General features: G+C 47.5%; 4 protein-coding genes and 1 pseudogene across 9 annotated transcripts; all 5 read right to left on the reverse strand.

The window, feature by feature from the left end:
* Positions 1-232: 232 nt before the first annotated feature.
* Positions 233-6,552, reverse strand: LOC120698118 (28 kDa heat- and acid-stable phosphoprotein-like). The gene is made up of 8 exons (XM_039981604.1): positions 5,147-6,552; positions 2,645-2,685; positions 2,264-2,338; positions 2,088-2,171; positions 1,578-1,612; positions 1,196-1,281; positions 857-922; positions 233-528 (listed from the first exon to the last, which is right to left on the reverse strand). Exons 1-8 carry the CDS (start codon positions 5,211-5,213, stop codon positions 494-496), a joined length of 489 nt encoding a protein of 162 aa, XP_039837538.1. The 5' UTR covers positions 5,214-6,552; the 3' UTR covers positions 233-493.
* Positions 6,553-7,128: 576 nt separating this feature from the next.
* LOC120698119 lies at positions 7,129-10,922 on the reverse strand. 5 transcript variants are annotated; one of them, XR_005684723.1, is made up of 6 exons: positions 10,331-10,922; positions 10,116-10,228; positions 9,782-10,012; positions 9,545-9,672; positions 9,391-9,448; positions 7,129-7,276 (listed from the first exon to the last, which is right to left on the reverse strand). XR_005684723.1 is itself a non-coding variant. In XM_039981605.1 (5 exons), exons 2-5 carry the CDS (start codon positions 10,174-10,176, stop codon positions 9,130-9,132), a joined length of 366 nt encoding a protein of 121 aa, XP_039837539.1. In that variant the 5' UTR covers positions 10,177-10,228; positions 10,331-10,922; the 3' UTR covers positions 7,283-9,129. The 5 variants fall into 5 exon arrangements, 1 of the variants encoding a protein (XP_039837539.1); XR_005684721.1 differs by having other exon boundaries at positions 9,545-10,012; positions 10,331-10,915; XR_005684722.1 differs by lacking the exon at positions 7,129-7,276 and adding an exon at positions 7,283-9,145 and having other exon boundaries at positions 9,545-10,012; positions 10,331-10,917.
* A 538-nt stretch (positions 10,923-11,460) lies between these two features.
* LOC120700687 lies at positions 11,461-12,107 on the reverse strand (annotated as a pseudogene).
* A 739-nt stretch (positions 12,108-12,846) lies between these two features.
* Positions 12,847-16,475, reverse strand: LOC120700690 (protein STRICTOSIDINE SYNTHASE-LIKE 10-like). The gene is made up of 2 exons (XM_039984932.1): positions 15,472-16,475; positions 12,847-12,895 (listed from the first exon to the last, which is right to left on the reverse strand). Exons 1-2 carry the CDS (start codon positions 16,473-16,475, stop codon positions 12,847-12,849), a joined length of 1,053 nt encoding a protein of 350 aa, XP_039840866.1.
* A 695-nt stretch (positions 16,476-17,170) lies between these two features.
* Positions 17,171-24,328, reverse strand: LOC120698120 (transcription factor VOZ1-like). 2 transcript variants are annotated; one of them, XM_039981608.1, is made up of 5 exons: positions 23,979-24,323; positions 23,580-23,891; positions 18,326-18,851; positions 17,668-18,231; positions 17,171-17,631 (listed from the first exon to the last, which is right to left on the reverse strand). In XM_039981608.1, exons 1-5 carry the CDS (start codon positions 24,243-24,245, stop codon positions 17,540-17,542), a joined length of 1,761 nt encoding a protein of 586 aa, XP_039837542.1. In that variant the 5' UTR covers positions 24,246-24,323; the 3' UTR covers positions 17,171-17,539. The 2 variants fall into 2 exon arrangements, with proteins under 2 accessions (XP_039837542.1, XP_039837541.1); XM_039981607.1 differs by having other exon boundaries at positions 17,171-18,231; positions 23,979-24,328.
* Between the last annotated feature and the right edge of the window lie 1,744 nt (positions 24,329-26,072).

Consider the following 26,072-nt stretch of genomic DNA (forward strand, 5'->3'; position numbering starts at 1 on the left):
TGGCCGTGCTCCTGCTCGAGCTGGCGTGATGGGGCAGCGAGGAAGAAGGAAGAACGGACGTCGTGACGGAAGTTAGCGGAAAACGTGACAGACTGCTAGTTTAGGGTAACGTTCATTCTTTCGATGCTATTTTACGGAACGGAGATATTTTACTGGTATTTTACGGAAACGGCGATCTTTAGGGACCAATTTTCCCCATACACTATCCAACATAGGAAAACACCATAACATGGAACCATTGTCCAGACTCCAGACAAGTTGCAATTACTCTACTTCGCCACCCTCAAAGTTGATAATTCGTGGTCACCCTTGCATGAATATGGAAGACAATTCGTGGTGATCATTGACCAGCACCATCAACATTCATGCAATTACACTACTCAAAATGGTAATAAGCGTAGTAATCTCAAGAGATATCAGAAGCACGGAAACTACTGCTGTCATTCAGCTACCACAGCTCCCATAAAGCCCTATGGTGTCATACTTTGCCAGGTCACTTGCGCGCTTCAGCCTTCCTCTCTTCTTTGGCTGCCAACATTAGCAAGAGTCAGCATTGTAATGCAGTGGAGCATGTAATGTAATAAAACGAATTTCAGCACAAGTTAGGACTAGAAAAAGCGTGAGGTCGCTGCTATAGCTTATCTGGGTTTACATTGAATCAGGTGTGAGCAGTACGAAAGAAAGTTGGTGATTGCTTAACAGAAGAACATGAAGGGATATGACAAAGCAAATTTTAATTTTTTTTAGGCGAAAAGCAAATTTTAATTGCAAACTGCTTATGACAAATATCCAGATATGAATCTTTTAATCTCCAAACAAGCTTGCTCCTAACAGGCGAAAGTAGCAAGAGACATACCAGCTTTTTCCTCTTCACGCTTCTTTGCAGCTTCTGCTCTTTGTTGCCGAATTAAAGTAAGGCGCTCTACATTTGCAAAATGACGGAAAAAAATCATGAATGTTTAGCAAAAGGAGATAATAGTAAAGTTCAGAGCATGGAAATTAGTACATGTCAGCAATTGAATCTTCACCAGTCCAGGCATTGCCCAAATGATACAACAGCAGGTTATTACTTTTAGCAGTAACATTTTTCTTGGTGGTGCATTAACATGGATAAAATAGTTACTATCTCTGACTCTCCAAAGTACAAGATCTAAGTAAAAAACAAACCATATAAAGGACAGAGGCAAAGTTTCACCTAAATCTTTCCGAGCCTGTTCTGTTTTTCCTTGCTCCTGCCGCTTCATATAACGCTCATGAGATTGCTGTTTCTCAAGCTCCTCTCTACAGCAAGACTCATAAGAATAATAAAAATACTAATATTATATTACAGGTATAAATATTTGCTCATAATACTCCTTAAAGACTGTAAAATTGCAGCTATCCAATAATCAATAATGTACATTTAACATTCTTTTTTACTTTTATTAAAAATAACAAAAAGCAGCTTCAGCAGAAGTATTCTTTCATGCTTTCTGAACATGATATTAACAAACTCGTCAGTATGGAAACAAAGAAAACATAGCATGCAGTAAAAACATGTGCTATTGATTAACAAGAATGCAAGTTTATGAACATACCTTTCACGCCTGGAGATGTCAGGTGTCTTACCAATCTGCACCAGTACAAAATTAGTTAGCTCAGGCACTAAGGTTTTCAAAACATGTTAACAGAAAACAACATATACGTACGGAGGGAAAAGAACATGAACTTCTGGTCAAGCTAACAACATTTTGAGCCACTAGCAGGTTCGGTAAATACATTTAGCATAACTTCAACGTGTAAGCACAGTGCCATTACCCTTATTCCAACTCTTATTAATTTTTCAAGTATGTTTATATAGCATCACATCTTCTCTTAACAGATGAGTAAATTTCTTCCTCAAGCATAGACATACAAGAAGTTTGATCTTTGCTTTGCAGCTGTATGTGCTCAGACCTGCAGCTGAAGCTAACCCGCTGCAGCTGCAGGCAGCAGCAGCAGCCAGCCATAGTTATCTACCAACATCGTCATCCCCGGAGAACATTATACTATATTTGACCATAAGCAGAAAACAATCATAGTACACAATCATTAAGTGTCCCACTTACATCAATGTCTTTGGCTTTTATGTTCTTTGGTTTCACCAGGTTTGGATTCTCAATCTCAATAAGACCTTCTGTACCTTTGTATTTCTGATGGTATGAAAAAACAGTACATCATAAGATCAAACAATGTAAACAATGAAGTTGAATGTAAGTTTCCAGGAAGAGTTCCAATATCTTACGGTTTTTGCAAAATCTTCAGAATCTTCTTCCTGTTCTGGCTCTCCCCTTCTATCATAGACATCCTTTTCACCTTGCTAAAGTTTGATTACATAAATACAAGTCAGCCACCAAAATGAGCATGACATGATCATATAATCACATAATATGTGCTTTAATTCAAAGAAAATGTTAGCTATGCTCATCACTTTTAGTCTGCAATTAGGGCATTCACATGGTTTTGAATACAAATAGGTTGTACAAATTAAGCAAGTCAGTTGCTAACTCAGAAGTAAATCCTATTGGCATGTTCAGAGTAGAAGGAAGAATAAGAGAAACAGAGGCAGCAATTGCTCAATGGAACATCAGTACAGTAAAGTTGAAAAGAAAGGGTGGGTGCAAACCTTCTTAAAGGTTCTTGGACGGTCTGCTGAAGTACCAGCCGCTGCATTCAATTTCACATTAAAGATATCTTTTATAGATTGACTAGATCAGGAAGACTAGAACGCCTGGCCGGGCAAGAAATCCGGCCATATCGCCGAAGAACAGGCCGCCTAAGGCTGGTTCTATTCTTCTTCGATAACTCTAACCCTAGGATTCAGGCCACCTTTATAGACTAGGCGCCCTAGCTAAATCCTAATCACCCATGGAGTACTGTTCACGTGTACTGTAGCCTCGTGAAGAGTACCACGGGCCTCCCTTTGGGCTCTACTCAGCCCACTACTCTCCTCCTTTCGAAGCAGCTCGCCCACGAGCTGCATGCTAACTTGACTCGACACAAAGCTAATACCTAGAAACAAGCCTTTTACATCTCGGCTTGATTTTATTTATGATGGAAAAAAATACTAATTTGCTTCCACGTGATCATCGCATCCTTCCTCTCTCCATGCGAAGAACAAAAATCCAAGGCTTCCCTGGATCCCACGGAAGTAGAAGCTCTGCAATGACTGTACACGGGCTGAAGGTGTCACAAAGCAGCAGCAGCGCAACAGCCCATACAGCAAACAACGCCCAACTGCTGGCATCCTATGGGCTGGCGCTGTGGGGAGGAACCAGTCCACTGGCCCATAAGGCATGTCCAACATGCACAAAGCAGCCCACCACAGGCCTACTCCTCTAACCTGCTCCTCTGGGCAGCTCATGAGATAGCCGCCGCCGCCGCGGCGGCGAGCGTGTACGTCCAGAGCAAGAACGGCACCCAATCCTTGTCGTCCATCGGCGGCTAAGAAGAGGTGGATAGAGCATGAGGACGAGGGCACTGCCAACGCGGACGCTGTGGCGGAAGCCTCCGCCCTTGCCTTGGCCCTCCGATGCGGCGGCACATAGCGTTGAACAACGGCGGAGGAACCAGACGAGGACGCCGCCGACGCGGATGCTGCCAATGGTGCTGTTGCCGCCCTCGCTGCTAGTGCAGAGACGACCGTAGGGGCAGCCACGAGCAAGGTACTAGCGGTCACGCCGACAGGCAGCGCGCCGCCGCCGAAGTTTGCCGCCGCCGGTGCAGCAAATTGTGTAGCAGTGTGGAACTGCGCTGGCACCGCTGCGACTGCTGGCGATGTTGTTGAGGACGGCGGTGCAGCAGACGGGGCGCCGTCGATGATGTAGCCACCGGCCAGCGTCGCCCGCCTGAGCAGCGACCCCACTTTCTTCGCTTGCTGGAATTTCTCCAGGCGCGCAAGGCGCTCCTCGTGGGAATCCAGCTTCTCGTTGATGATGGAGAGTTGCGTGAGGGCGTAGCCGATCTTGGCGGATATGGTGGAGAGGGTCGCAGGATCGTGCTAGGGCCGGTCATGGTGGATGACGGTGCCCCTGCACTAGATCTCTGATACCAATTTGTTATGGATTGGTGCCCCTGCACTAGATCTCTGATACCAATTTGTTATGGATTGACTAGATCAGGAAGACTAGAACACCTGGCCGGGCAAGAAATCCGGCCAGATCGCCGAAGAACAGGTCGACTAAGGCTGGTTCTATTCTTCTTCGATAACTCTAACCCTAGGATTCAGGCCACCTTTATAGACTAGGTGCCCTAGCTAAACCCTAATCACCCACGGGGTACTGTTCACGTATACTGTAGCCGTGTGAGCAGTACCGCGGGCCTCCCTTTGGGGCTCTACTCACCGAATTATAATTAGTTTATTAATAAGGAATAGCAGTTCCAAGCATCAACTTGCTGCAAAATAGTGTGTGGTACAACAACATACTATACAGCAGTTCCAACTTAATCTCAAAATCTAACAAGTGCTGACATTTATATCTATGATCGAATCAGACAGGAAAATCTTTCAGAAGAAACGTGAGCACATTCCATGACAATACACAAATTACATAAAGGGATTTGCACAAGAGAATTTTTGCTAGCATCACAGCTAATCAGGTAGCACGTTATCCACACAGCACAAGGGAGCTGAACAGAAGCAACCAGCAGTTCAGCACCATACTAGAAGGTGGCAAAACTATACTAATTGAACAGCAACACCTCGTTTATGATCACGGCTGCCATAGTTCAGGTATCCTACAGCTACAAATCAACTCCCCATCTCCTCTCCCCACAATAGAAAGGGAATCATTATAGAATGCAAGCCATCGCAAGGGTAGACAACGCCGAATCAAACGAAACAGAGTAAGGGGGAAACAGCTCCCGATATCCCCAATCACCAAGAGCAGAGTTCCTCCTCGCATAAAAACCTTTTGATCAAACTAATTGCCAACTAGCTTCTACAGCGACCAAACAAGCCAACGAGGAACAGAAGGCCGCTCTCTCCGCACCCACCGCGCCGATCGCGGCATCGCACGATCGAGCAACCGACCCGCAAAAGGGCCACTAACTAAAACCCTAAACCGCTGCCGAACCGATTACAGAGCACACAGACCAAACCGCGAGGTGCATTGCGCAGCGGACGTACCGATCTCCTCGGGGGAGGAGAAGGTGCGCTCCCCCGTGGGCTTGTGCTTGAACTTGCCCTTCGCCATGGACGCGGACTGCGCTTGCGGCGGCGGCAAGCCCTGCAGCAGCTGCTTCGGCGCGTGGGGGTGGCCTCCTTTGGGTTCTCGCCACGGGGGTTTGGCTTTATTGGCTGGCGAGTGCCGAGTGGCCTGGATTTGGGGACCGAACCGACCTGGAAGCCGCCGCCAGCCGGATCGCCGTGGCCGCTACAAATCCCCCTTGACTCTGGTCGTAGTCGAGTCCGAGTTCGTGTCGTACCGACACGTAGCTTTGACCGCCAGGAACCTGACTTTTTCGTTTCACCGTACCTGGATTCGGGAGTTAAGATACCAAATATTTATGCGCCTCCTAATTGTAAACACTAATTAAATGAGGATTTTTCGACGGTTGATCTCGAATTCAACTCTGGTAAAATATTAACGGAGAATTTTTTTTTGTGGCCGAGTTTTAATTTCTTTGTTGGCGAGATTAAAGGAATTACCATGTCATGGAATGGCCATGAGAGGTGGCGGACACTGTACACACATGATTATTCAGACGCTTCACAATTAGCTACACACTATGACTGTGACAGACCCGCCGAGTTAAAACACTTAATTAAGCGTAACCGCCATCGTCTGGCGTATTAGTTTAATTAAGTGTAACTTGATAGGCTGTTTCCAACCCACAGGCCGATCGAAACACACCAGAAGTCTCGCACGAAGGTGAGCACAGAAGGTACCAGCACGATAAAAACTTACAAAAATAGTAAATAATATCAAGGCTTTTACAAAACCGCTTTAAATTTAATATTTACAATAGAAAAGATAGCAGCGGAGGAGAATCTAACTTACAGAGCATTTTTACTAGAGAATAAATAAAACAAACTAAATAATTCGAGAACTACCGAGACGTGAAGATAAGGCACCACATCGAGCCCACCGATATGACACCTAGATAGCTCTTAAACTTGAAATAGAGTAAACAACAAACCCTGAGCAACTAATACTTAGCAAGACTTACCCGACTATTGGGTATACTTAGCCCACATACCTAGACATGCACGGCATTTGGCTGGTGGTTATTTTGCAGAAATAGCATCTAGATGTATACCCTTACTTTCAATGTTTTAGCCGCATTTTATCAATAAAATTACTAGTCATCTATGATTGGCGAAACTACAACAATCAAGGTGATCAAATCATTAATTGGATGTCATCAGCCCACATTTCTTCACTTCTCAATTCTACTCATTTTCCTTTCTACGATGTGACCAAGAGATCAAGGCTCTCATAACCGCGAGTCACGGCGAATCGATCCGATTTAACCTTGCAAGGTGGACCTAACCAACACGGCACGCAAAAGCCCTGTCGGACCCCACGCACCAACCTTTCCCCTCCCCGCCTCGAACTCCAGGAACCAGCCCAACGACATATGGTCAGCCGAGCTCAACGTGAGACCACCAAAAGTAAACATATGCATCCCAATTCTCCGCGACTACTCGACTCACCCCAGGAGTTGGGTGCGGGTTCCGGTACTTTCGAAGCAAAGCAGTACTCGGCTTACCGGTTTTGACTACCTCCTACTCCCGGCATGCGGCTAGTACAATTCAATCCCCGATCAGCACAGCCGGCAACGGAACAGTCCTTAATCGACACAGATGGGGCTACACCTTCCCGCATCCGGCCTCCCATCCCATACCTTCCATCTTGAATATAATAATTCATATACTGTAATATAAAGACATCCTACATCTCGCGAGTGACAGCATTATCACTCGACTTCTATTGAGCCCTATTAAGCATAGCAGTGCTAACGACCTATTCATACTAGTATAAGGCCCAAGAAAACCTAGGGATCATGCAACTAAGGTTTCAAACAATTTCTATACCTAATGCACAATTATTAGAGACATATATAGGTGACATAATTTAAAATAGTAGGATGTGTACCGGGACTTGCCTGATGGTACACTAAGTTAGTGTTAATTCTAGTAAGGCCTTGGGCCCTTCCGACCATTGGGCCGGGTCTTCACGAATTCCTACTCAATCCTGCTTCGCCGATCCTGGGCTTCACGATCCATCTGTAGTCGATGTTCTCACCACGTACTCTATATGAATGCATATGAACCGCCAATTAATGCACATGAAAATATGTAATGCAAACAAAATTTTACCAACACAAAAACAACTACCGACCGAGTATAAACACTACGATTTACATATGATTACGCCTGTCAGACCTGACTCTACCGGTCAGACCGGTATACCAAACCGGTTAGACCGTTTATGACCGGTCAGACCGGTCCCTGCACCGATCGGACCGGCTGACCGAACATGATAGCAACAACACTCATCATGTATGTAACATTTTCGTCATTAACTCCATAAAATGATACCACTCAACTTACTATACGGCCTAGCATGAACCCTAGCAATATATCTTTAATATGAACTAACTAACTCGGCCTAGAGTAGAATAAATTCACTAAAGTAAATCATGAATACATCCTCGTGATAAGCAAAATCTAGTATAATGTAGCTACTGATACAGTGTTCTAATTTAATTTACAAGACTCTTCTCAAATATAAACTATTCCTTAATGCATAGAAGTACTAACATATGGAGAAACCAACTAACATATCAAACTACGTTTTCTGGACGTGAAACTTTTATGGTGAACTACACATGCCTAAATTAAACTACTGCCTAGGTTTCATAATTTTTGGACTAATAGATTTGTCTAAACTAATTAAATAAGCCTAAAACACATCCTAAATCTTTAACGGGGCAAAAAGGTTATTTCACAAGAATTAACATTTTTACCTTGGAGATTTAGATCTAAACATTCAAATGGAACTACTTTTGTATTTTTAGAATTTTTCTTTAATTTATTAGGCAACCTACAAGTTTCGTCAAATGAATAAAAGGGGCACACACCGGTCAGACTGGTGCCTAATACCGGTCAGACCGGTTTCGGCTGAGCCGGACTGGCACAGGGCCACGGCCAACGGCCCGGCGAGCAGCCCTCGCCGGCGGTGAGGCCGGACGGCGGCGGTGCGGGGCGGTGTAGCGGCAGCGTTGCTGGGCAAAGCCGGCGCACGCGGCGGCACAACGCAGGGGCGCTTGCACACGGCCTGCGGCAAACGGCAGCAAGGCGGCGGCGGCAACACCACGAACGAGCGCGGAAACTATGGGAACGCGCAAGAACGAGGAGAGCACGAGAATCAGCACCTCACCTAGCTTCGATTTGAGCCGCTGGACGAAGAAAACGGTGGCCGGAGCTAGGAGTTCGACGTCGAGGTGGAGCTCGACGGCCATGGATGGCCGGCAGCCGGAGAACCTTTGTTTCCCGGCCGTGCGGCGGCCGGAGCTCATCTCGGAGGGGTTGAGGAGGGAGCTAGGGAGGTGAGGGAGGTTCGGTTGGCGGCGATTTGAAGACGGTGGGGCGGAGGCCGGGGATTTGGCCGGCGGGAGCGAGCTGCTCGAGCTCGTTCGAGCTCTGCTCGAGGAAGAAGAAGGCCGAGGAGCTGAGCGAGAGAGAGAGGGAAAAATATCAAGCGGCCGTCTAGGGAGAGGGACGAGGACATTCGACGCCGGGGATGGCCGACGCGTGGCGTCGCTCGCCGGCGATGATGCTCGACGCGCGGCAACCGGCGCAACCGGTCTGACCGGCCGGCGACACCGGTCGGACCGGTCGGAACATGGGGGTGTTACAACGACTACCTTCCAGTAGGCGGATTCAAGACCGTTGATAGGAAATCAAGCATTCAGATCACTCGCGTAATAATTAGCTGTGCTTCTTCGGTTCTTCCACCTAGGAGTATGTACCCGCCTGGCCATCGCCTCTGGCCTGGTTCTCTCTCACGCCGGCGCGCCATCATGTTCGTCGCCTGGAGATCGTGCTGCGAACTCAGCAGTCAGCTGATCAGTTCGTGCATTCGTTCGTAGTCGTCGATCGCGTCAGTGACCATGCCACCTTGCAGTTGGTGTCAACAAGTACAGTAACGATGTCATTGATCGGTACATCATCACAAACACGAGCATAGTGCTAGCTGCTAACCGCACGTAATACTAGTACTTTACCACTAGCTGTCAATAATAGTCATGAGTATACAGTGACGGAGGATAACCAAAAATTTAGGTGCGGCGGTGCATTTCTAGACTACATTTATGTATTGTACGGAAATAAAAGTTCACAACAAGACCATCGTTTAGAAGTACCTTAAATGAAGAAAAACATGTAGATTACACATCAAATCAACAACGGGACCAAAATAAGCTGTTAAACAAAGAGAAAACATAAATTAGTAGTGAAACATTAGAGTTAAAATATTAAATGTAATATGAGATATGCAATTAGAGTATAGAGTTATACCGATAAATTTATTAGTTGCGTTCAGTCCGGTTGTGTTTAGGATGCTTCGGCAATTTTATATTCCTATCTTTCTTCACTTGAAATGTCTTTTTGATAGATTGAATATCAATTCCTTTAAATATCTCCCTCTCAATATACACAACCATTAAGTCTCAATATTAGGACCAAATTGATCTATTGGAATGCGAAGACCCGGATCAGAGATGACATGTTCTGGATTGAACTCAGTTATTATACCTTGATCACTTGCATCTTTATCTTGAGTTTGCTCTCTACTTGAGTTCACACCACCACCGGTTTGACCTTCAACATCTTCAACTGGCATTGGTACTGCTACAGCATCAGTGCTCTCTACTTGAGTTTGCAGCACCACCTCCTCCCTCTCCAATGCCTCGAGACCAACTCCACTTCCATGAGTACTTGGAGTGATGCTAGTGCTAGATTTTTGGGTAAAGTAGCTCTTCAGATCTGCAAACAAAAGATTGCATTGAAGTAAATTAGCACCTTTACCTCAAGTTCTACATCTATTTGAATTTGAGATTTTGAATACTTCTATTAATTTATTTGGTACCTCTTCCATATTCTATTGCTTTTCTTTTTCCCTTTCTGTTGCTGCCGCTGCCGGAGTCCATATCCTGGTTGCAGAACTTTACAGAGGCACGGTGGCTCGGATAAGCAAGGTTGCTAAGAGGAAGTGTAAATTGTTTTATTAATTATGACTAGCTATGCATACATGCTTCCACTCGTTTCAAAAGAAAAAAAAGAGAGAAGAAATTGGCATCTTACACGACGAACTAATTCTCTTTTTCCAGAAGGTCTGAAACTGCTGGTCCTCGAGGTCGATCTGCCTCCGCAGCTCGTGCTCCTCGTTGCGGAGCTCGGTGGGGATGGCCGGATGGGCTTGCCCTCCTCGAGCGCCTGCCGGATGCGGCGCTTCTTCTCGAACAGCGCCCGCTCGGTGCCCTCCAAGGCGGCAAGGCCTGGGCCGAGGCGCGGGGTCGACGAGGGGCTAGCCGGCCGCGGCCGCACCGGCGCAGCCTGCGCGCGGGGTCGCCGACGCCGCGCCACGGCAACGCCGAGGCCCGAGGCGGCGAGGTCGACGAGGGGGCGCCGGCCGCCGGGCGCACCGGCGCAGCTTTTGCGCGCGGGGTCGCCGACGCGGCAACGCCGAGGCCCGAGGCGGCGAGGTCGACGAGGGGGCGCCGGCCGCCGGGGCGAGGTCGACGAGAGGGCGCCGGGGGCCGGGGCGGAGTGGCGGAGGCGGACGACGGTCGACGGGCACGGGCGTGCGGCTAGGTTTCAGAAGGGACTGGGGAGCTCGGGGAGTCGCCAGCCGCTGGCTGCCTGGCTTCTTGGCCTCTCGGATACATGGGCTAGGCTGAAATGCGGGGGTATGAAATTTTTTTTGGACTTTAGATATGGCGCGCCGTACCGGGCCATAACAGGCCCTCCGCCCCTGTGAGTATATACATAATATATTCATCACTGACACAAAGCAATGCTACTACGGCCGTACTACTGTATCTTTTTACTTGTACGCACAGAGAGAATGCGCCAAATTTCCGAAGCAGCACGGGTCTCCGCGGGGTGAATGTTTTCCTCTCCGCGCGCGAACTCACTCCCATCTGGCCGGGCATACTCCCATCTGGCCGGGCATGCATGCCTGGCTTCTTCCACGTCAGCTAGCTCCGACGGCTTTGCTCGACTCCGGCTGGTCCATCCGCATCCGCCGTCTCGTGGCGCGCTCACGCGCATGCGCATCCCTGCTGTCTGCTCAGATCATTCGTTCTTGCACCGGCCAGCCCCCGCCGCCATGTCGTTCTGGGTTCTGGCTTCGTTCCGCCATGTTCTTTGGGCTCTGTTCTTGCACCGGCGAGCCCCGCCGCCATGTCCTTCCGCCTAATCCGTCCCTCATCTCAGCCTGCACGGCCCACTGTGCGCTCGTGCACCACGCCATGCCTGTCATCTTCACTCTTCTACCACACGGCCGGCCCGGCGGCAGCGGCACGCGCCCGCCCACCCACACCCCCGGGCCGTGGTACGCCTGTCGGCAGAGGGTGTGCGCCACTGCGTTTCCCTCGCGGTACACGTGCCGGACGTCGCAGTCGGGGAAGCGCTGCAGCAGCCCGACGATCTCTTCTTGCATCGCCGCCGGGATCCTCGTCTGCGTCTCCTCGCCGCACAGCAGCTGCACCAGCACGAGGTCGTCGCCCTCGACCACCACCAGCTGCAGGCGCAGCTGGAGCGCGAGGCGCAGGCCGCGGATCATGGCGCGCTCCTCGACGATGCCCACCGTCGAGTGCTCCGTCGGCTCGGCGAAGGCGAGCACGACGCGGCCGGCGCTATCGCGGATCGCGCCGCCGATGCTGTTCCGCCCGGAGCCGTCGTGGTAGACGGATCCGTCGAAGTTGATCTTGAACCAGCCGCGGGGCGGCGGCGTCCACCGCACCAGCACGACGCGGGGCGACGGCCGGAACGGACGCGCCAACAGCGACAGCTGCGGCGCGCGGTGGCAGGGGCTCGGGAACAATGGCGCCGCCGCGGGGAGGAGTGAACAAGCCATCCGTTCTGGGCGATGAGGCCTTTGACGAGCGGAAGTTATATTTATGACTAGCTGAAGTTGAGTTGTGAGGCGGCTGTCGGATCGCGCCACGCCGTTACGTTCCGATCGGATTGTTTTTTTTTTTTCAAAAAACGGTTCCGATCGGACACATCATATTCCAAGCTGCTAAGTTTAGTTTACAAATCAAAGGTAAATTGAGCACGATTTCATGGTTCTAGCTGAGGCTGAGCTGCCTGTGCAGATCTTGGCTGTTGTGTACTTCTTGAGTCGGTAGCTGCTGCAGGTTGCAGTGTGCAAGGCAAAGGGATTTTATAGAGCTGGTACAGTGCCTTTTGCTGCATAATCAATGCTCGGGCAAGGGTGAATTTAGGGGAGAAACAGAAATTGTCGAGGGACTAGTTCATCTTAGATCATTCACGGCCTACTAAGTTATAAATCGTCAGGAGCAGGAACTTTTTGGATGGAAAGACAATTGCGGAATTACAGTCCTCGGTATTGGTAGTTGGTACCTCGTGGTAGCTTTAGATAAACCCTCCATCACTTTATTATACCAAATTTTGGCAGAACATACCCAAACATTTTCGCTGAAGTACACAGTAATCATCAAAATCAACGAGTACAAAAAAAAGCTAGTACAATCTTGATGTAATGTAAAAGAAATCAAAGCTCCTAAGAGCATAGCAACATCAAAAAATTAGTAAACCTAAACAAAAAACACTGGATATAAAGATTGAAATTCCTATTGACTAACTACACCAACATAAGGTAATTCCACCGAGCCCATATATGTGACGGAACCGCCAAATTAAATCTCTAATTAAGAGTAATGGCCGTCATTTGAACACATCGGGCGCATTAGCTTAACGGCTTAATTTGGCGATTCTTTCTCAACCCACGGCCCGATCGAAACATCACCGGTAGTCCCACACGAAGGTGGGCGCAGATGGTACAAGCACGGCATAATACTTGAAAAATATAAACTCAATGAAAAACGAACCAATAAGTTTTACAGATCGATTTCAAATATATGCAATTAATTTACAAAACTTTACAATAGATGGTCTGAAGTTCGAAATCGAAAGATTCTACATCTATTCTAACTATCGGCAGTTCTGATCCTTCTTGACCGATCGGACCGGTTCACCCAACTGGTCGGACCGGTCGGCACCATTCCGCCGCCTCCACCGGTCAGACCGGTCCCACAGGCCGGTCAGACCGGTCTTCGCAAAACAGAGAGGCTGAACACTCTGCCCTCGAGTGCACAACCCGACAATCCCCTAACCTAAGGGTCTCGCTCCACCACCTCCCACCCCTCTGCATCCCGGCGGATGAACTTGACACAGCAGGGGCAGAAGTCGACGTCCGGGTGCCCTGAAATAATAATTGTGGCAACAAACCCTGAGTATACTAATACTCAGCAAGGCTTACCCGACCAGTGGGTATAACTTAGCCCACATACCTAGACATGCACGACATTTGACTGGTGGTTTGTTTTGCAGAAATAGCAACTAGAGGTGTATCCTTACTTTCAATGTTTTAGCCGTATATTTTATATAGATAGACTCTCACTAATGTTTGCCTATCTACACACATGTTGGAGCATCCAATTAAGATTCAGAATAATATCCATTTTTATATCGCTAATATCCTACCTCATTCGCTACGAGGTGACAAAGAGATCAAGGCCCTCATATCCGCGAGACACGGCGAGTCGATCCGTTTTAACCTTGCAAGGTGGACCTAACCAATATGACACGCAAAAGCCCCGTCGCACACCACGCACCAACCTTTTCCCTCCCCGCCTCGAACTACAGGAACCAGCCCAACGACATATGGTCAGCCGAGCTCAACGTGAGACCACCAAAAGTAAACATATGCATTCCAATTCTCCGCGACTACTCGACTCGCCCCAGGAGTTGGGTGCGGGTTCCTGTACTTTTGAAGCAAAGCAGTACTCGGCTTACCGGTTTCGACTACCTCATACTCCCGGTATGCGGTTAGTACTGTTCAATCCCCGATCAGCACTGCCACAACGACCGGTCCTTAATCGACACGGGCGGGGCTAAGACACCCAGGAACCCTGTCCTGCTGCCAAACCTAATATCATCATCCCCGCCCGGTCTCACATCTCCATATCCATTTCAATCCATTTCTCAAATACTGAAGTATAAAGATAATAATGTATCTCGCGAGTAACCGGCAATTACTCGGCTTCTAAAGTTTCCTGTGTCTCGCGAGTGACACGTAGTCACCCGACTTCTATCGGTCTTATTTAGCCTGGCACCGCTATCGACCTAGAGATATTAGTAAAAACTCAAGGAAACCTAGGGATCATGCCGCTAGGGTTCCAATCAATTCCTAATACGTAATGCACAAGTAATAGATAAAACATATACATAGTGAATCATAATTTAAATTAATAGAACATACAACGGGGTTTGCCTTGCGTCTGCTGCTCAGTACTAGGGTGAGATGGGCCTTGGGCCGACTCCTCGCGACCCACCTGCTGCGGGGCTTGCCCCTGGGACCCCTGTGGCTCCCACCTCATATACGACCTCCTCCGCCGCGGCTACTACACGTATGCATATGCATATGACATGAGAAATGCACGCACGATTTATAAGAATTACAAGTAATCAATACCCAAATAAATTTCCAACTAACTGCGTCAACAACCACCTATTTACCCCTGCTCAGCCCAGCTATACCGGTCAGACCGGTCCACCCGACCGGTCAGACCGGTCCTACTTAACCTACTGTGACACCGGTCAGACCGGTCCTTACCAAACCAGAACCTAGAAATCTTGGCGCGGCGAAAATCGCCCACCAACTCCAAATACCTTCTAGGATCTAGTTCAGGGGTTCATGTGGATGCTTTTGACCAGAGGAAACCACCTAAAACCTTCTAGAACAAGAGATCGATCCAAACTCCTAAATTACCTTGAATGAGTCCCTTTCACGTGAAGAACTTGAATCTCCTGCTCCCCAAGGATGGAATTGAGGAGAAGATGATCCCCCACGCTGATTTGATCCTTCCCCGGCCTTGGAATCCAATGGAGATGAAGGATTTGGGGATTAGGGTTTGGGGTGAGGGGTGAGGGAGAGGGAGCTCGGGAGGGCGAGCTAAGAGAGATGGGGAGGGTGAATGGGTCGTTGGGAGAGAGAGGAGAGTGATTTAAATGTTGTGGGGCCTAAAACCGCCAACTCGATTTAGACCGGTCAGACCGGTCGCCCATAACGATCAGACCGGTCCGGGCCAGACTGACAAAGAGATTGCTAACTTATGGTTTCCTATTTAGGTCCGAAACTAATGACCTTAATCAGCTTAACTGCAGTGAATTAATAGCTGAGTGTTACAATATACAACTTGCCGACTTCCCTCTCCACCACTTCGGTCGGTCTTACGCTCTTGGATCCTCTCATCACCTGGACCACCTGCCCGTTAGCATTTATTCTCATAGCAAGAAGGTGGTCGTCCGGACCAAATGATAGTTCCATCTTCTCCCGGTGCAGTGCTACCCAAAATCCACCTTTGAGGTCAGCCCTCACATTGTCGGGATAGCCCGGTAGATCGGCAAGCGGCTCTGACGTGCCGGCCTTGGGACCCTTGATCCAATACCTCATCATCTTGCATGGTCCGGTAAGTGCTACAACAAGGTGCGTTCGATCGGCACTAATAGCGAGACCATTAGGGTATGTGATACCCGATTGCAGCACAGTGACACTGTTCGTCTTCGGGTTGTACTTCATGAGGCGGCCCGTCGAGTCTCCAGTAGTCGTGACCCTCTCGTGCTGCGACCGCTGGTAGTTCATGCTACTGTCCGTAAAGAACACCTCTCCGGTGACCTGGTCGATGTCGACGCCGTTGGTGAAGCGGAGCGGTGCACCATCGGCCTCGGCGACCAGCACCTTCGCCTCACCGCCGCCCGGCCCGACACGCATCAGCCCCTTGTACGCGTCGGCGATGTAGAGGTTCCCGGACTCGTAGTGGAAGCGCAGGCCCAACGGGCGGCCGCACGTGCTCTCCGTGACTTCCGCTGGCCGAGTCCTGGACGCGGTGCAAGCCTTGGCGTTGTAACCCGGGCCGTATGCGTAGGTCGACCAGCGGCGCGCCAGCCCGTTCCACTTCAAGACGCGGCCGTCGGAGACGCCACTGTAGGGTCCCGCGCCGTCGCCGTCGAACGCGACGCTCTCCGGGCCGCGCAGCAGCGACCCGCGGAGCGGCAGGTGCAGGCTCCGGCGGCCGTCAATAATGGTTGCCGTTCCAGGAACGGGACGTGCGGCGGCGCACGGCTGGAGCAGCAGCGTCAGGACGGCGAGCAACGAGATCGCCAGCGTCAGAATCTTCTTCCCCGCGACGTTCCCCATGATTGCCTCGCTTGCGTGAGCGCTGCCTCGCAGACAGAGACAGGGTTGACATTGCGTTGGTTGCTGAAGGTTCGGCGAACGCTGGCTCTGGCTTGGCTTTGTTGCCTTTGATGGAGAGAAGCGCAGGGCGCCTCTGCCTTTTATGGCGGCCTTGCAACTATACGTGCTTTCCGAGTCGGTGGTAGATAGAGGGTCTAGCGTTGGACTAGCTCGGACTTGGTGTTCCCAGGCTTTCCGATTAGGATGAGCCGATTACTGCTGGTGCTTCCGATTCAGATTCGGGGAGAGCACGTCATCTGGACGCTGAGGCGTTTGACGAGTGGAACGTATATCCTTATATAGAGCCGCAGCGGATCGCGCCACAGTTACGCAGTTACGCCATTACGTTCCGATCGGACCGTTGGTTGTTCGCTTCAGTTTATCGATGATCAATCGGCCTAATGTAATCGGCTTGGTAAGAATGCTGAGCACTAGAGTTATTCGGGTCGGTAAACATGCTGAACACTAGAGTTCAGACAACTTGAAATTTCTTCTGAATAACCCGGTACGTAAATGTGATCCTCCACTTCTTAATTCATACTACAAGTCATTTAACGGATCTTTCAAGAAAAAAAACTGCACCGAGGGCTGCTTGTTACTACATGGTAGAGGCGTAGAGCAATGGTGTGGTGTAGATGGTATCCAAGAAAACGAACAAATTTGCCAGATATGGCAACCACAATTTTAAACTGGACTCCACAAATTTCTCACCTAAGTGGCTAAGTGAACATATATTCGAAACTCAAAAATGGCTTGGAACTTGGGGGGGGTCAAAAACCTAACCCAAGCAGCAACTGGTACAGCAGACTCTTTATCTTACACTCAGATTGGCTGCTACGACACCAGACTATAATTTACACTGACACTTAATGCAAGTATATCACCGTTTCAAACACACCAGGCCAGCAAGTCCCCGGAAGCACCAACCAATTACAATTAGAAGAGGAGAAGGGGCACCCAGTTGAGCCCCAGATGCTGTTAGAGTTTGCACTTGAAAAGTGCCGTACAATATTTGTGCAGCCTCTTCAAGTCCCGTCCCTTCGGTTCCAAAAGAAGCTGCTTCCTTCAGCTGAGCATCCATGGGGAAGTTGAGGTCCATACACGACGTTTTCAGAATGTGGAAGATGAGGTCCATAGACTACATTTTCAGAATGTGGAAGATGAGGTCCATAGACGACATTCTCATTCAGAAATGTCATTTGGTTCACCTGCGGCGCTGCTTGATAAGCATTTGAAGAATTAACTTGACTGGGGGTGTTAACATGTGCAAAAGCCTTTGCATTTGTATCCTTATGATTAGCCTTTGGCTTGCTCCTAGCAGTCCGTTTGTTTTCCACAGGACTGTCTGCGGTCAGCCTGACCATTTGCTGCTGGATTTCAGTCAGTGAACTACTGGCAAGTTTTGATTTGGCACCCTTTTTGGAGTCAGAAGACTTGTATTCAAGACGGTACAAAGCAAGAGCATCAGAAGCATTGATCTCATACTCGAAAAGATGCCACTCATGGCTGCTTGATGGTTGTGGGTCCATGTAATAGGACCTCTTCAGACCTTCAAAATCTTTCATCACCTGCTTCCTTGATTCATGCCACCCACGACCATTGTAATCTGGCAATGACCTTTGCTTCCGGTTGCCACTCTCAAATGCCCTTCTTGGAGTGTCAAAGAAAAGCCATTCTCTAAGAGATTCACCCTCCAGAAGAGAAAGATCAAAAAGTTCTGCAACAACCGCACGAAATAAACAGTTAGCACAATAATTTGCTAATATCAACATTAACCATACAAATGGGCACTATAATATAACCAGACTTACCAGGTGCATTCCATGGCGATTTAGAAGTTGCAGCCCCTCCACACACAGGAATACCAACATTTTTTCCTTGTACTTTAGCAATAAGAGCAGTAAACAAAGGCCCATCTTTCAAATCAATGCCTCTTGGACGCATCACGGGTCTTGTCCCAAGAAGACCATCATCATTCAAAGCCAAACCAGCATGGTAAGGGTTGCAGTAATCTCCAGAGTCTTCTGACCCTCCAACTGGCCTACCACAGTCCCAAAGTGCACATTTTGGCCCCAAATACTGAGAGGGTGATGGCCATATTGTTGTAAGCAAATCTGACATATGTACAAAGACATCTCCAGTATTTTGCTCAGGGTTATTTGCATCAGCATATGACTCTGGTGGCAGATCTAGTGGCAAATCAAACTGCTGATGTTCCAGCGGACCGATCCCATGCAGGTTATTGAAGTGATCTTCATTAGAACCAGGAAGATTTATTTTGTAATCATCATCTTGAAGAAAATCATCAATACTTAGTTCATGGTCTATATAGTACATCTGCAACCAAAGGTAAAACAGAGGCTCTTTCTTATTAAAAAAACTTCTAAAAAGAAGGCTCATTAAAGATATCAATGTAGATGGTACATCTAACATGAACAGGCACTACGGCCACCAAACAAATGAAACTGAATGGAATGGCTGTTGTCTACTCCTGTGTTATCTGTGTTTTTCATTTTCTGTTTCTATCCCCCTAGTGTTCTCTGTACCGTTTTCTCCTCTTTGTGTACAAGTTATATAACTTCGTACTCAAATTCCTACTTAATACAATGACGGGCAGCTCTCCTACTTGTTTGAGAAAAAAAGGAAACAGATAGTAACATAAAATGTGCACATGGTCCTTTCATATGGGAGAGGCACAGCTTAGAACCTTTGAAAATTTAATCAGAAACTCAAAACTTTGACAAGTAGTAAATGCAGCAAATATGGTTTCAAAAGAGTTACAGAGACAGCAAGCAAGGCCTAAACATGTGTTTTTAGGGCTACACTATTCTGAGTTACAATTTATTCAACTACGCAAGATTTTACTTTTATGACTTGTGCTCTTCGTAGCGTAGAAATACTACAACGGCATAATTCACATGCATCAACATATTTTGCGTAGAAATACTACAACAATATAATTCACATGCATCAACATATTTTTCTATGCTAGCATACTGATAACTCCGCCTATGCTGACTGGAAGACTCTCTCTCTTGAGTCGTCTCAGCATAGCCGGTCCCAAGACCAGGTAAAGGAGGAGGGTTGCGTTAGGTTTTGGCAAACCAGCATAAAAAATAGCCACTCTAATGGATTTGAAACCCACAAGAAACTCGTTGGGGCGTAAACCTCTTAGCGACGCGCTACATCGGAACCCGGGTGTGGTGATAAATGGGCAAGGGCCGGGTCGCCATCCCCCCAAGGGCGCGTCGTATCGTGACCTGGGTACGATGATAAGTGAGCAAGGGTCGGGTCGTCACCTGAATGACGCGCTACATCTACGCCCGGGTGTAGTGAAAAATGAGTAAGGGTCTTCGCACTTCCCTCGACGCGTGCGAAGGATAAGAAAGCTAGCCGAGCCAACTAGGATTCGTATAGGTAGCTGGAACGTAGGGTCCCTAACGGGTAAGTTGCGAGAGCTAGTTGATGCAGCAATTAGGAGTCGTGTAAATATTCTATACGTTCAGGAGACTAAATGGAAAGGCCAGAAGGCGAAGGAGGTTGAGGATACTGGCTTCAAGCTTTGGTACACGGGAGCAACTCCGGGTAGGAATGGTGTAGGCATCTTGATTGAAAGGAGCCTTAAGGATGGAGTCGTAGAGGTTAGAAGGCAAGGCGGCCGGATTATCCTAATCCGGTTGGTAGTTGGAGATTCGGTTTTGAATATGATCAGTGCCTATGCCCCTTAGGTAGGCCTTAGTGAGAGCACCAAGATGCAGTTCTGGGAAGATCTAGATAGCATGGTTAGTACCGTGTCTACCAGCGAGAAACTCTTCATAGGAGGAGATCTCAACGGCCATGTGGGTGCGACTAATGTAGGGTTCGAGCGAGTGCACGGGGGTTTTGGGTATGGTAGCAGGAGTCAAGAGGGGGAGGATGTGTTGAACTTCGCGTTAGCCTACGACTTGTTGATAGCGAATACCGTGTTTAAGAAGAGGGAATCCCATCTTGTGACGTTTTGTAGTGGACAACACTCGAGCCAGATCGACTTTATCCTTGCTAGGAGGGAGGATAGACGTGATTGCTTAGACTGTAAGGTGATACCTGGGGAGTGTGTTGTCCCTCAACACAAGCATGTGGTGGCGGACTTTCGTCTTCGGGTACGTGTTCACCGGGACAAACGTGCCAAGATTGCGAGAACAAAGTGGTGGAAGCTTAGAGGGGAAGCGGCACAAGCGTTTAAGGAAAGGATGTTAAGTGAGGGGCCTTGGGAAGAAGGAGAAGACGCAGATGACATGTGGCTAAAGATGGCAACATGTGTTCGGAAGGTGGCCTCAGAGGTGTTTGGCGTGAGTAGGGGAGGCAAACAGGAGGGGAAAGACACCTGGTGGTGGAACGACGAGGTGCAAAGGGCTATTAAGGAGAAGGAGTGTTTCAAGCGCCTCCACCTTGACAAGAGTGCAGTCAACATTGAGGGCTATAAATTAGCGAAGAGAGTTACAAAGCGAGCTGAGTGTAGCAAAGGGTAAGGCGTATGATGACATATATCAGCGGCTAGGCACGAAAGAAGGGGAAAAGGACATTTATAGGATGGCTAGGATCCGCGAGCGGAAGACAAGGTACATCAACCAAATCAAATGCATTAAGGATGTGACAGATCGACTGCTAGTGAAAGATGAGGAGATCATGGATAGATGGAGAGAGTACTTCGAGAAGTTGTTTAATGGGGAGAGAGAGCCCTACCCTTGAGTTAGATGACTCTTTTGACGATACCAACAGACGTTTTGTGAGGAGAATCCAGGAGGTAGAGATCGGGGAGACTTTGAAGAGGATGAAGGGAGGTAAAGCGATGGGCCCTGATGGTATTCCCATTGAGGTGTGGAGATGCCTAGGAGATAGAGCAATAGTATGGTTAACTAAGCTTTTTAATCTCATTTTTCGGTCAAACAAGATGCCGGAAGAATGGAGAAGAAGTATATTAGTACCTATCTTCAAAAACAAGGGCGATGTTCAAAGTTGTACTAACTACCGTGGGATTAACCTGATGAGCCATACGATGAAGCTTTGGGAGAGGGTTATCAAGCATCGCCTAAGAAGAGTGACAAGTGTGACCCAAAACCAATTTGGTTTCATGCCTGGAAGGTCAACCATGGAGGCGATTTTCTTAATACGACAATTGATGGAGAGATATAGGGAGCAGAAGAAGGACTTGCACATGGTCTTCATTGACCTTGAGAAGACATATGACAAAGTACCGAGAAATGTCATGTGGTGGGCTTTGGAGAAGCACGAAGTCCCAAGTAAGTACATTACCCTCATTAAGGATATGTACAAGGATGCGATGATGTTTGTCCGGACATGTGATGGCAACACCACTAACTTTCCTATTAACATAGGCCTACACCAGGGGTCAGCATTGAACACTTATTTATTTGCTTTAGTGATGGATGAGGTCACAAGGGATATACAAGGTGAGATCCTTTGGTGTATGCTCTTTGTTGATGATGTGGTGCTAGTTGACGAGAGTAGGGCAGGGGTTAATAGGAAGTTAGAGCTGTGGAGACGCACGTTAGAGTCGAAAGGGTTCAGACTTAGTAGGACCAAGACCGAATACATGATGTGCGATTTCAGCGCGACTAGGCATGAGAGGGGAGACGTTAGTCTAGATGGGCAAGTGGTGGTCCAGAAGGGTACTTTTCGGTATTTAGGATCGGTGCTACAAAAGGATGGCGACATTGATTAAGATGTTAGGCATAGAATTTCAGCTGGCTGGTTGAAATGGCGGCAAGATTCTGGCATCCTTTGTGACAAGAGGGTGCCACAAAAGATGAAAGGCAAATTCTATAGGACAGCAATTCGTCCGGCGATGTTATACGGTGCTGAATGTTGGCCTACAAAAAGGCGACATGTCCAGCAACTAAGTGTAGCAGAGATGCGGATGTTGCGGTGGTTTTGCGAGCACACAAGGAGGGATAGAGTCCGGAACGAAGTTATTCGGGATAGGGTCGGGGTGGCACCAATTGAGGAGAAACTTATCCAGCATCGGCTGAGATGGTTTGGACATGTCTAACGAAGGACTCTTGAGGCGCCGGTGCGTAATGGGATTCTTGAGCGGGTCGATAATGTAAAGAGGGATAGAGGTAGACCTAAACTGACGTGGGATGGGTCGGTTAAGAGAGACCTTAAGGATTGGAATATCTCTAAAGAGATAGCTTTGGATAGGAGCGCTTGGAGACTAACTATCAATGTGCCTGAACTTTGAACTTATTTCTTTCGGGTTTCATCTCTAGCCTACCCCAACTTGCTTGGGAAAAAAAGCTATGTTGTTGTTGTTGTTGTTGTAGCATACTGATGTCCAGCCATCCAGAATTTGACGCTGCAAGCTGAAACAAACTCATCACTTATTCGCATCTGAAGGAGACTGAAGATGGATTATGGTACTGATCTATACTTTGGTCTACAAAGAACAAAGAATATAAAAATCATTTCTTAACAAAAGTGAGCTATATGAAACCATGTTGTACTATATCCTCACCATAGAATTGGACAAATAGTCATGAAATCACATTCACAAATGAAACATAAGACACGATGCCATGTTGGCAAGATTTTAAATCATCCACAAAATTTGAATTGATCAGCGAAATATAAAGCAAACATTGAAAAATGGACAAGGAAAAAAGTTCATAAGTAATCTACACCATTAAAGAGTAAGTCTGCAGCTAAAAATAACCAGAGAAAAAATATTAATGAATGCTTGTGCAAAACTGAAATTTCAGGACATGCATACAATTCCAGTAGGGATTTTTTTCATTGTGATGATATCAGTAGTAATTGAACGAGAGCATCATATGCATATAGATATCCTATAGACTGAAATGCCTCAATAAAACAACTACATAGTGACCGATCACTTGATGATTACACCCTATCCAACAAAATTCACATGCTTGGAAGGGCTACAAACAACTCAATGTTAGCAACTAGTCAACAAAAACCTAGAAGTCTCAGGGGCAAGCTCCTTCACACGATCAAACAGCAAAATAGAACAGTTTCCAACTCGGCCATTTTAAATGTAAACAATACCTGTTCATTGAACATTGCATTAGCAACGGCAGCTACTTCTCCGCAATCTCCCTGTACTCCCTGATCCAGCAACTGCTGCGAGGGGGCAGCGCCCCCAGCCACAACTTCACACTGCTGATTGAGATTGGGCATCTGGGCTTCCTGCCCGTGACCCTGCCCTTGGTTCTGATGAAAAGCCGGCACCTGCAGCGGCGATCGGGGCACTGTGAGCCTGCTCGTGGCGTCATCCTCCTCGTCGGCCACCGCCAGCTGCAGCAGCCGCAGCGTCTCGGACGGCGGATCCGAGGCCCCCCTATTGTTCCCCTGCGAGTTCTGCGCCGCACCACGACGGCCAGTCAGCACCAATCTACCGCACAGGAAAGGGGGGAAGTGGGGAGGCCTAGGGTTCGGCGTACTTGCCTGGAGTGAGGAGGCGGGGGACGGGGCGCTGAGCTCGGCGCGCCACTCGCGGAGCATCTGGTGGACCTGCTCCTCGAGGACGGCGGCGTCGGCGGAGCGGCTCTCCTTGCGCGCGGACTGGAGGCCGGAGAACATCTCCTGGAGGTCGTCCACGCGGTTCTTCGCGCGGTCGCGGAACTGCCGGTGCCGCGTCGACGAGCGGGAGCCCTTGCCGCCCGACGCGGGGTGGGCGGCGCCGCCGCCACCGGAGGCCGGATCTCCCACCATCGTGCTGATCAAGGCAGCGCTGGTGGCGGGTGCCGCGGGTGGGGGTTGGGGGGACAAGACGATTGACTCGATCCGCCCCTCTTGAGTTGGTTTCCAAATGACCCTCTATTTCTTTCTTTTAACTTTCCTTTATTATTTTTTATTGTTAAAGTTTCGAGTGAGGAAATTGCAGGGAAGAAAGACCACCGTTTATCTTTGCTTTTGTCTGCAAAAAAAGGCCAATATTCGGTCAAGCAAATAGTACAAAGATGCTAAGTTAAAACTAAAAAAGTAGAGATATATAATATTAATAAGAAGGGAGCGTATCCATAGGATATACTCTCAAGATGGTGATTTTTTTGAAACGAAAAGAATGATGGTGAACTATGTATTTGTATTTCATGTTTAGATCCAAATCTACATAAGTTACTGCACATCATAGTGGAACCAAGTAATATAATACCTAGGTCGCTAGTGGACATGGAAGGACCCAAGCGTGTTCGCTGCCCTATTATTAATGCAACTCAATTTTATTTACATATCGTATTAAGTTTGTCCTAAGTTTTGATCAAATCTATAGAAAAATATAGAAACAACTATACTATCCGACATATTCACTTTCAACATATATTGCATGCTAGGTTCAATGAAACAAATTTAGTATTGTAATATTATTATTTCTTTCTATTAATTTGATCAATATTTGTAAAGTTTGATTTATAACAAACCTAATACGACATTTAAATAAAAATAGAGGGAGTACTATAGAATATGCCATTTCTTCAGGTATTTGTGGTGGCATTCATATTTAGAAGGTCCTCATGTATATTTATAGAGGTGGGCGTATGCATTTGCATATATTTCTGTGTAATATTTTAATAAAAAGAGGTCCAAACTGATGTGAATCAATAAAAAGAGTTGGGTATGGTCCCTCACACGAAGGGGAGAATTGTTAATAAATTGTAAATTAATAGGGGGAAACAATGGTCGACTTTTCCGTTTCATTTTGCGTGAAATATTCCATTTAAAATTTTTGCAATATTTTGGACCAGGCAGGGTCTTCTTGTATTTCACATGTTCCTTACATTTACATGGAGAGTATAGGATGGTTTCCTGTCCAACCCAGCCACACTGCGGTTGGGCTGCGATCCCTCGCAATATTGGGCTCAGGTTTCCGGGCTCAATCTTCACCTAAACTGCAACCGGCGGCCCACCCCGTGATGATCCATCCAACTCCACTGCCGGGCCTCCCCGGTTTGGACCCTAGTTTTGTGCGGCTGTGATCGCTCCATCCATGCACGCCCCGCCCGCACAGGGACCCGTGCGCTCGCAGCATTAATGCATTATTGCGTCCGACTGTTGCGTCGCAGATTTTAAAGAAACGCCATGATATATAACTCGCAATGTTTATAGACCCTTTAGGTGATTCTAAAGTCATAGTCTAAAATAATTTGATCTGAGATCAATATGTCATATATTATCTTTGAAAAACCTTTGTAAGGAAAAATAGATAATATGACAATTACCACGTGTTAACATTACCTCATTAAAAACTTTATGCGAGAAAACTCTTTTAGAAGTAAAACTCATATAAAGAAAAGAGTGTAATGTGATGATTATTCAAGTTATATTTTATTTGATTCTCCCCCTGATCCTTGCAAGTCTCTAAGTCTCTTCATACCAATACCTTCAACACATTTACGAAATGAAGAGTATGGTAGAGATTTTGTGAATAAATCTGCTAAATTATCACATGACTTAGTCTGCAAGATTTCAATTTCTCCATTCTTTTGGAGTTCATGGGGATAGAATAATTTAGGAATAATATGTTTAGTCATATTACTCTTA

This window comes from Panicum virgatum, chromosome 3K, assembly GCF_016808335.1.
Source record: "Panicum virgatum strain AP13 chromosome 3K, P.virgatum_v5, whole genome shotgun sequence".
NCBI lineage: Eukaryota > Viridiplantae > Streptophyta > Magnoliopsida > Poales > Poaceae > Panicum > Panicum virgatum.

Excerpts from the sequence above, each read along its gene's own strand:
- LOC120698118 (XM_039981604.1), bottom strand. The coding sequence starts at position 5,213 with ATGGCGAAGGGCAAGTTCAAGCACAAGCCCACGGGGGAGCGCACCTTC. Across the intron at positions 1,613-2,087 it reads TAAAAGCCAAAGACATTGAT|ATTGGTAAGACACCTGACAT; the intron begins GTAAGTGGGACA and ends GTACTGGTGCAG. Across the intron at positions 1,282-1,577 it reads GACATCTCCAGGCGTGAAAG|AGAGGAGCTTGAGAAACAGC; the intron begins GTATGTTCATAA and ends GTCTTGCTGTAG.
- LOC120698119 (XM_039981605.1), bottom strand. The coding sequence starts at position 10,176 with ATGGACTCCGGCAGCGGCAGCAACAGAAAGGGAAAAAGAAAAGCAATA. Across the intron at positions 10,013-10,115 it reads AGCAATAGAATATGGAAGAG|ATCTGAAGAGCTACTTTACC; the intron begins GTACCAAATAAA and ends TTTTGTTTGCAG. Across the intron at positions 9,449-9,781 it reads TAAAGATGCAAGTGATCAAG|CTTATTTTGGTCCCGTTGTT; the intron begins GTATAATAACTG and ends TTTGTTTAACAG.
- LOC120700690 (XM_039984932.1), bottom strand. The coding sequence starts at position 16,475 with ATGGGGAACGTCGCGGGGAAGAAGATTCTGACGCTGGCGATCTCGTTG. Across the intron at positions 12,896-15,471 it reads GAGAGGGAAGTCGGCAAGTT|ATATATGGGCTCGGTGGAAT; the intron begins GTATATTGTAAC and ends CGGTTCCGTCAC.
- LOC120698120 (XM_039981607.1), bottom strand. The coding sequence starts at position 24,245 with ATGGTGGGAGATCCGGCCTCCGGTGGCGGCGGCGCCGCCCACCCCGCG. Across the intron at positions 23,892-23,978 it reads CCCCCGCCTCCTCACTCCAG|AACTCGCAGGGGAACAATAG; the intron begins GCAAGTACGCCG and ends GGTGCGGCGCAG. Across the intron at positions 18,852-23,579 it reads ATGCAATGTTCAATGAACAG|ATGTACTATATAGACCATGA; the intron begins GTATTGTTTACA and ends CTTTGGTTGCAG.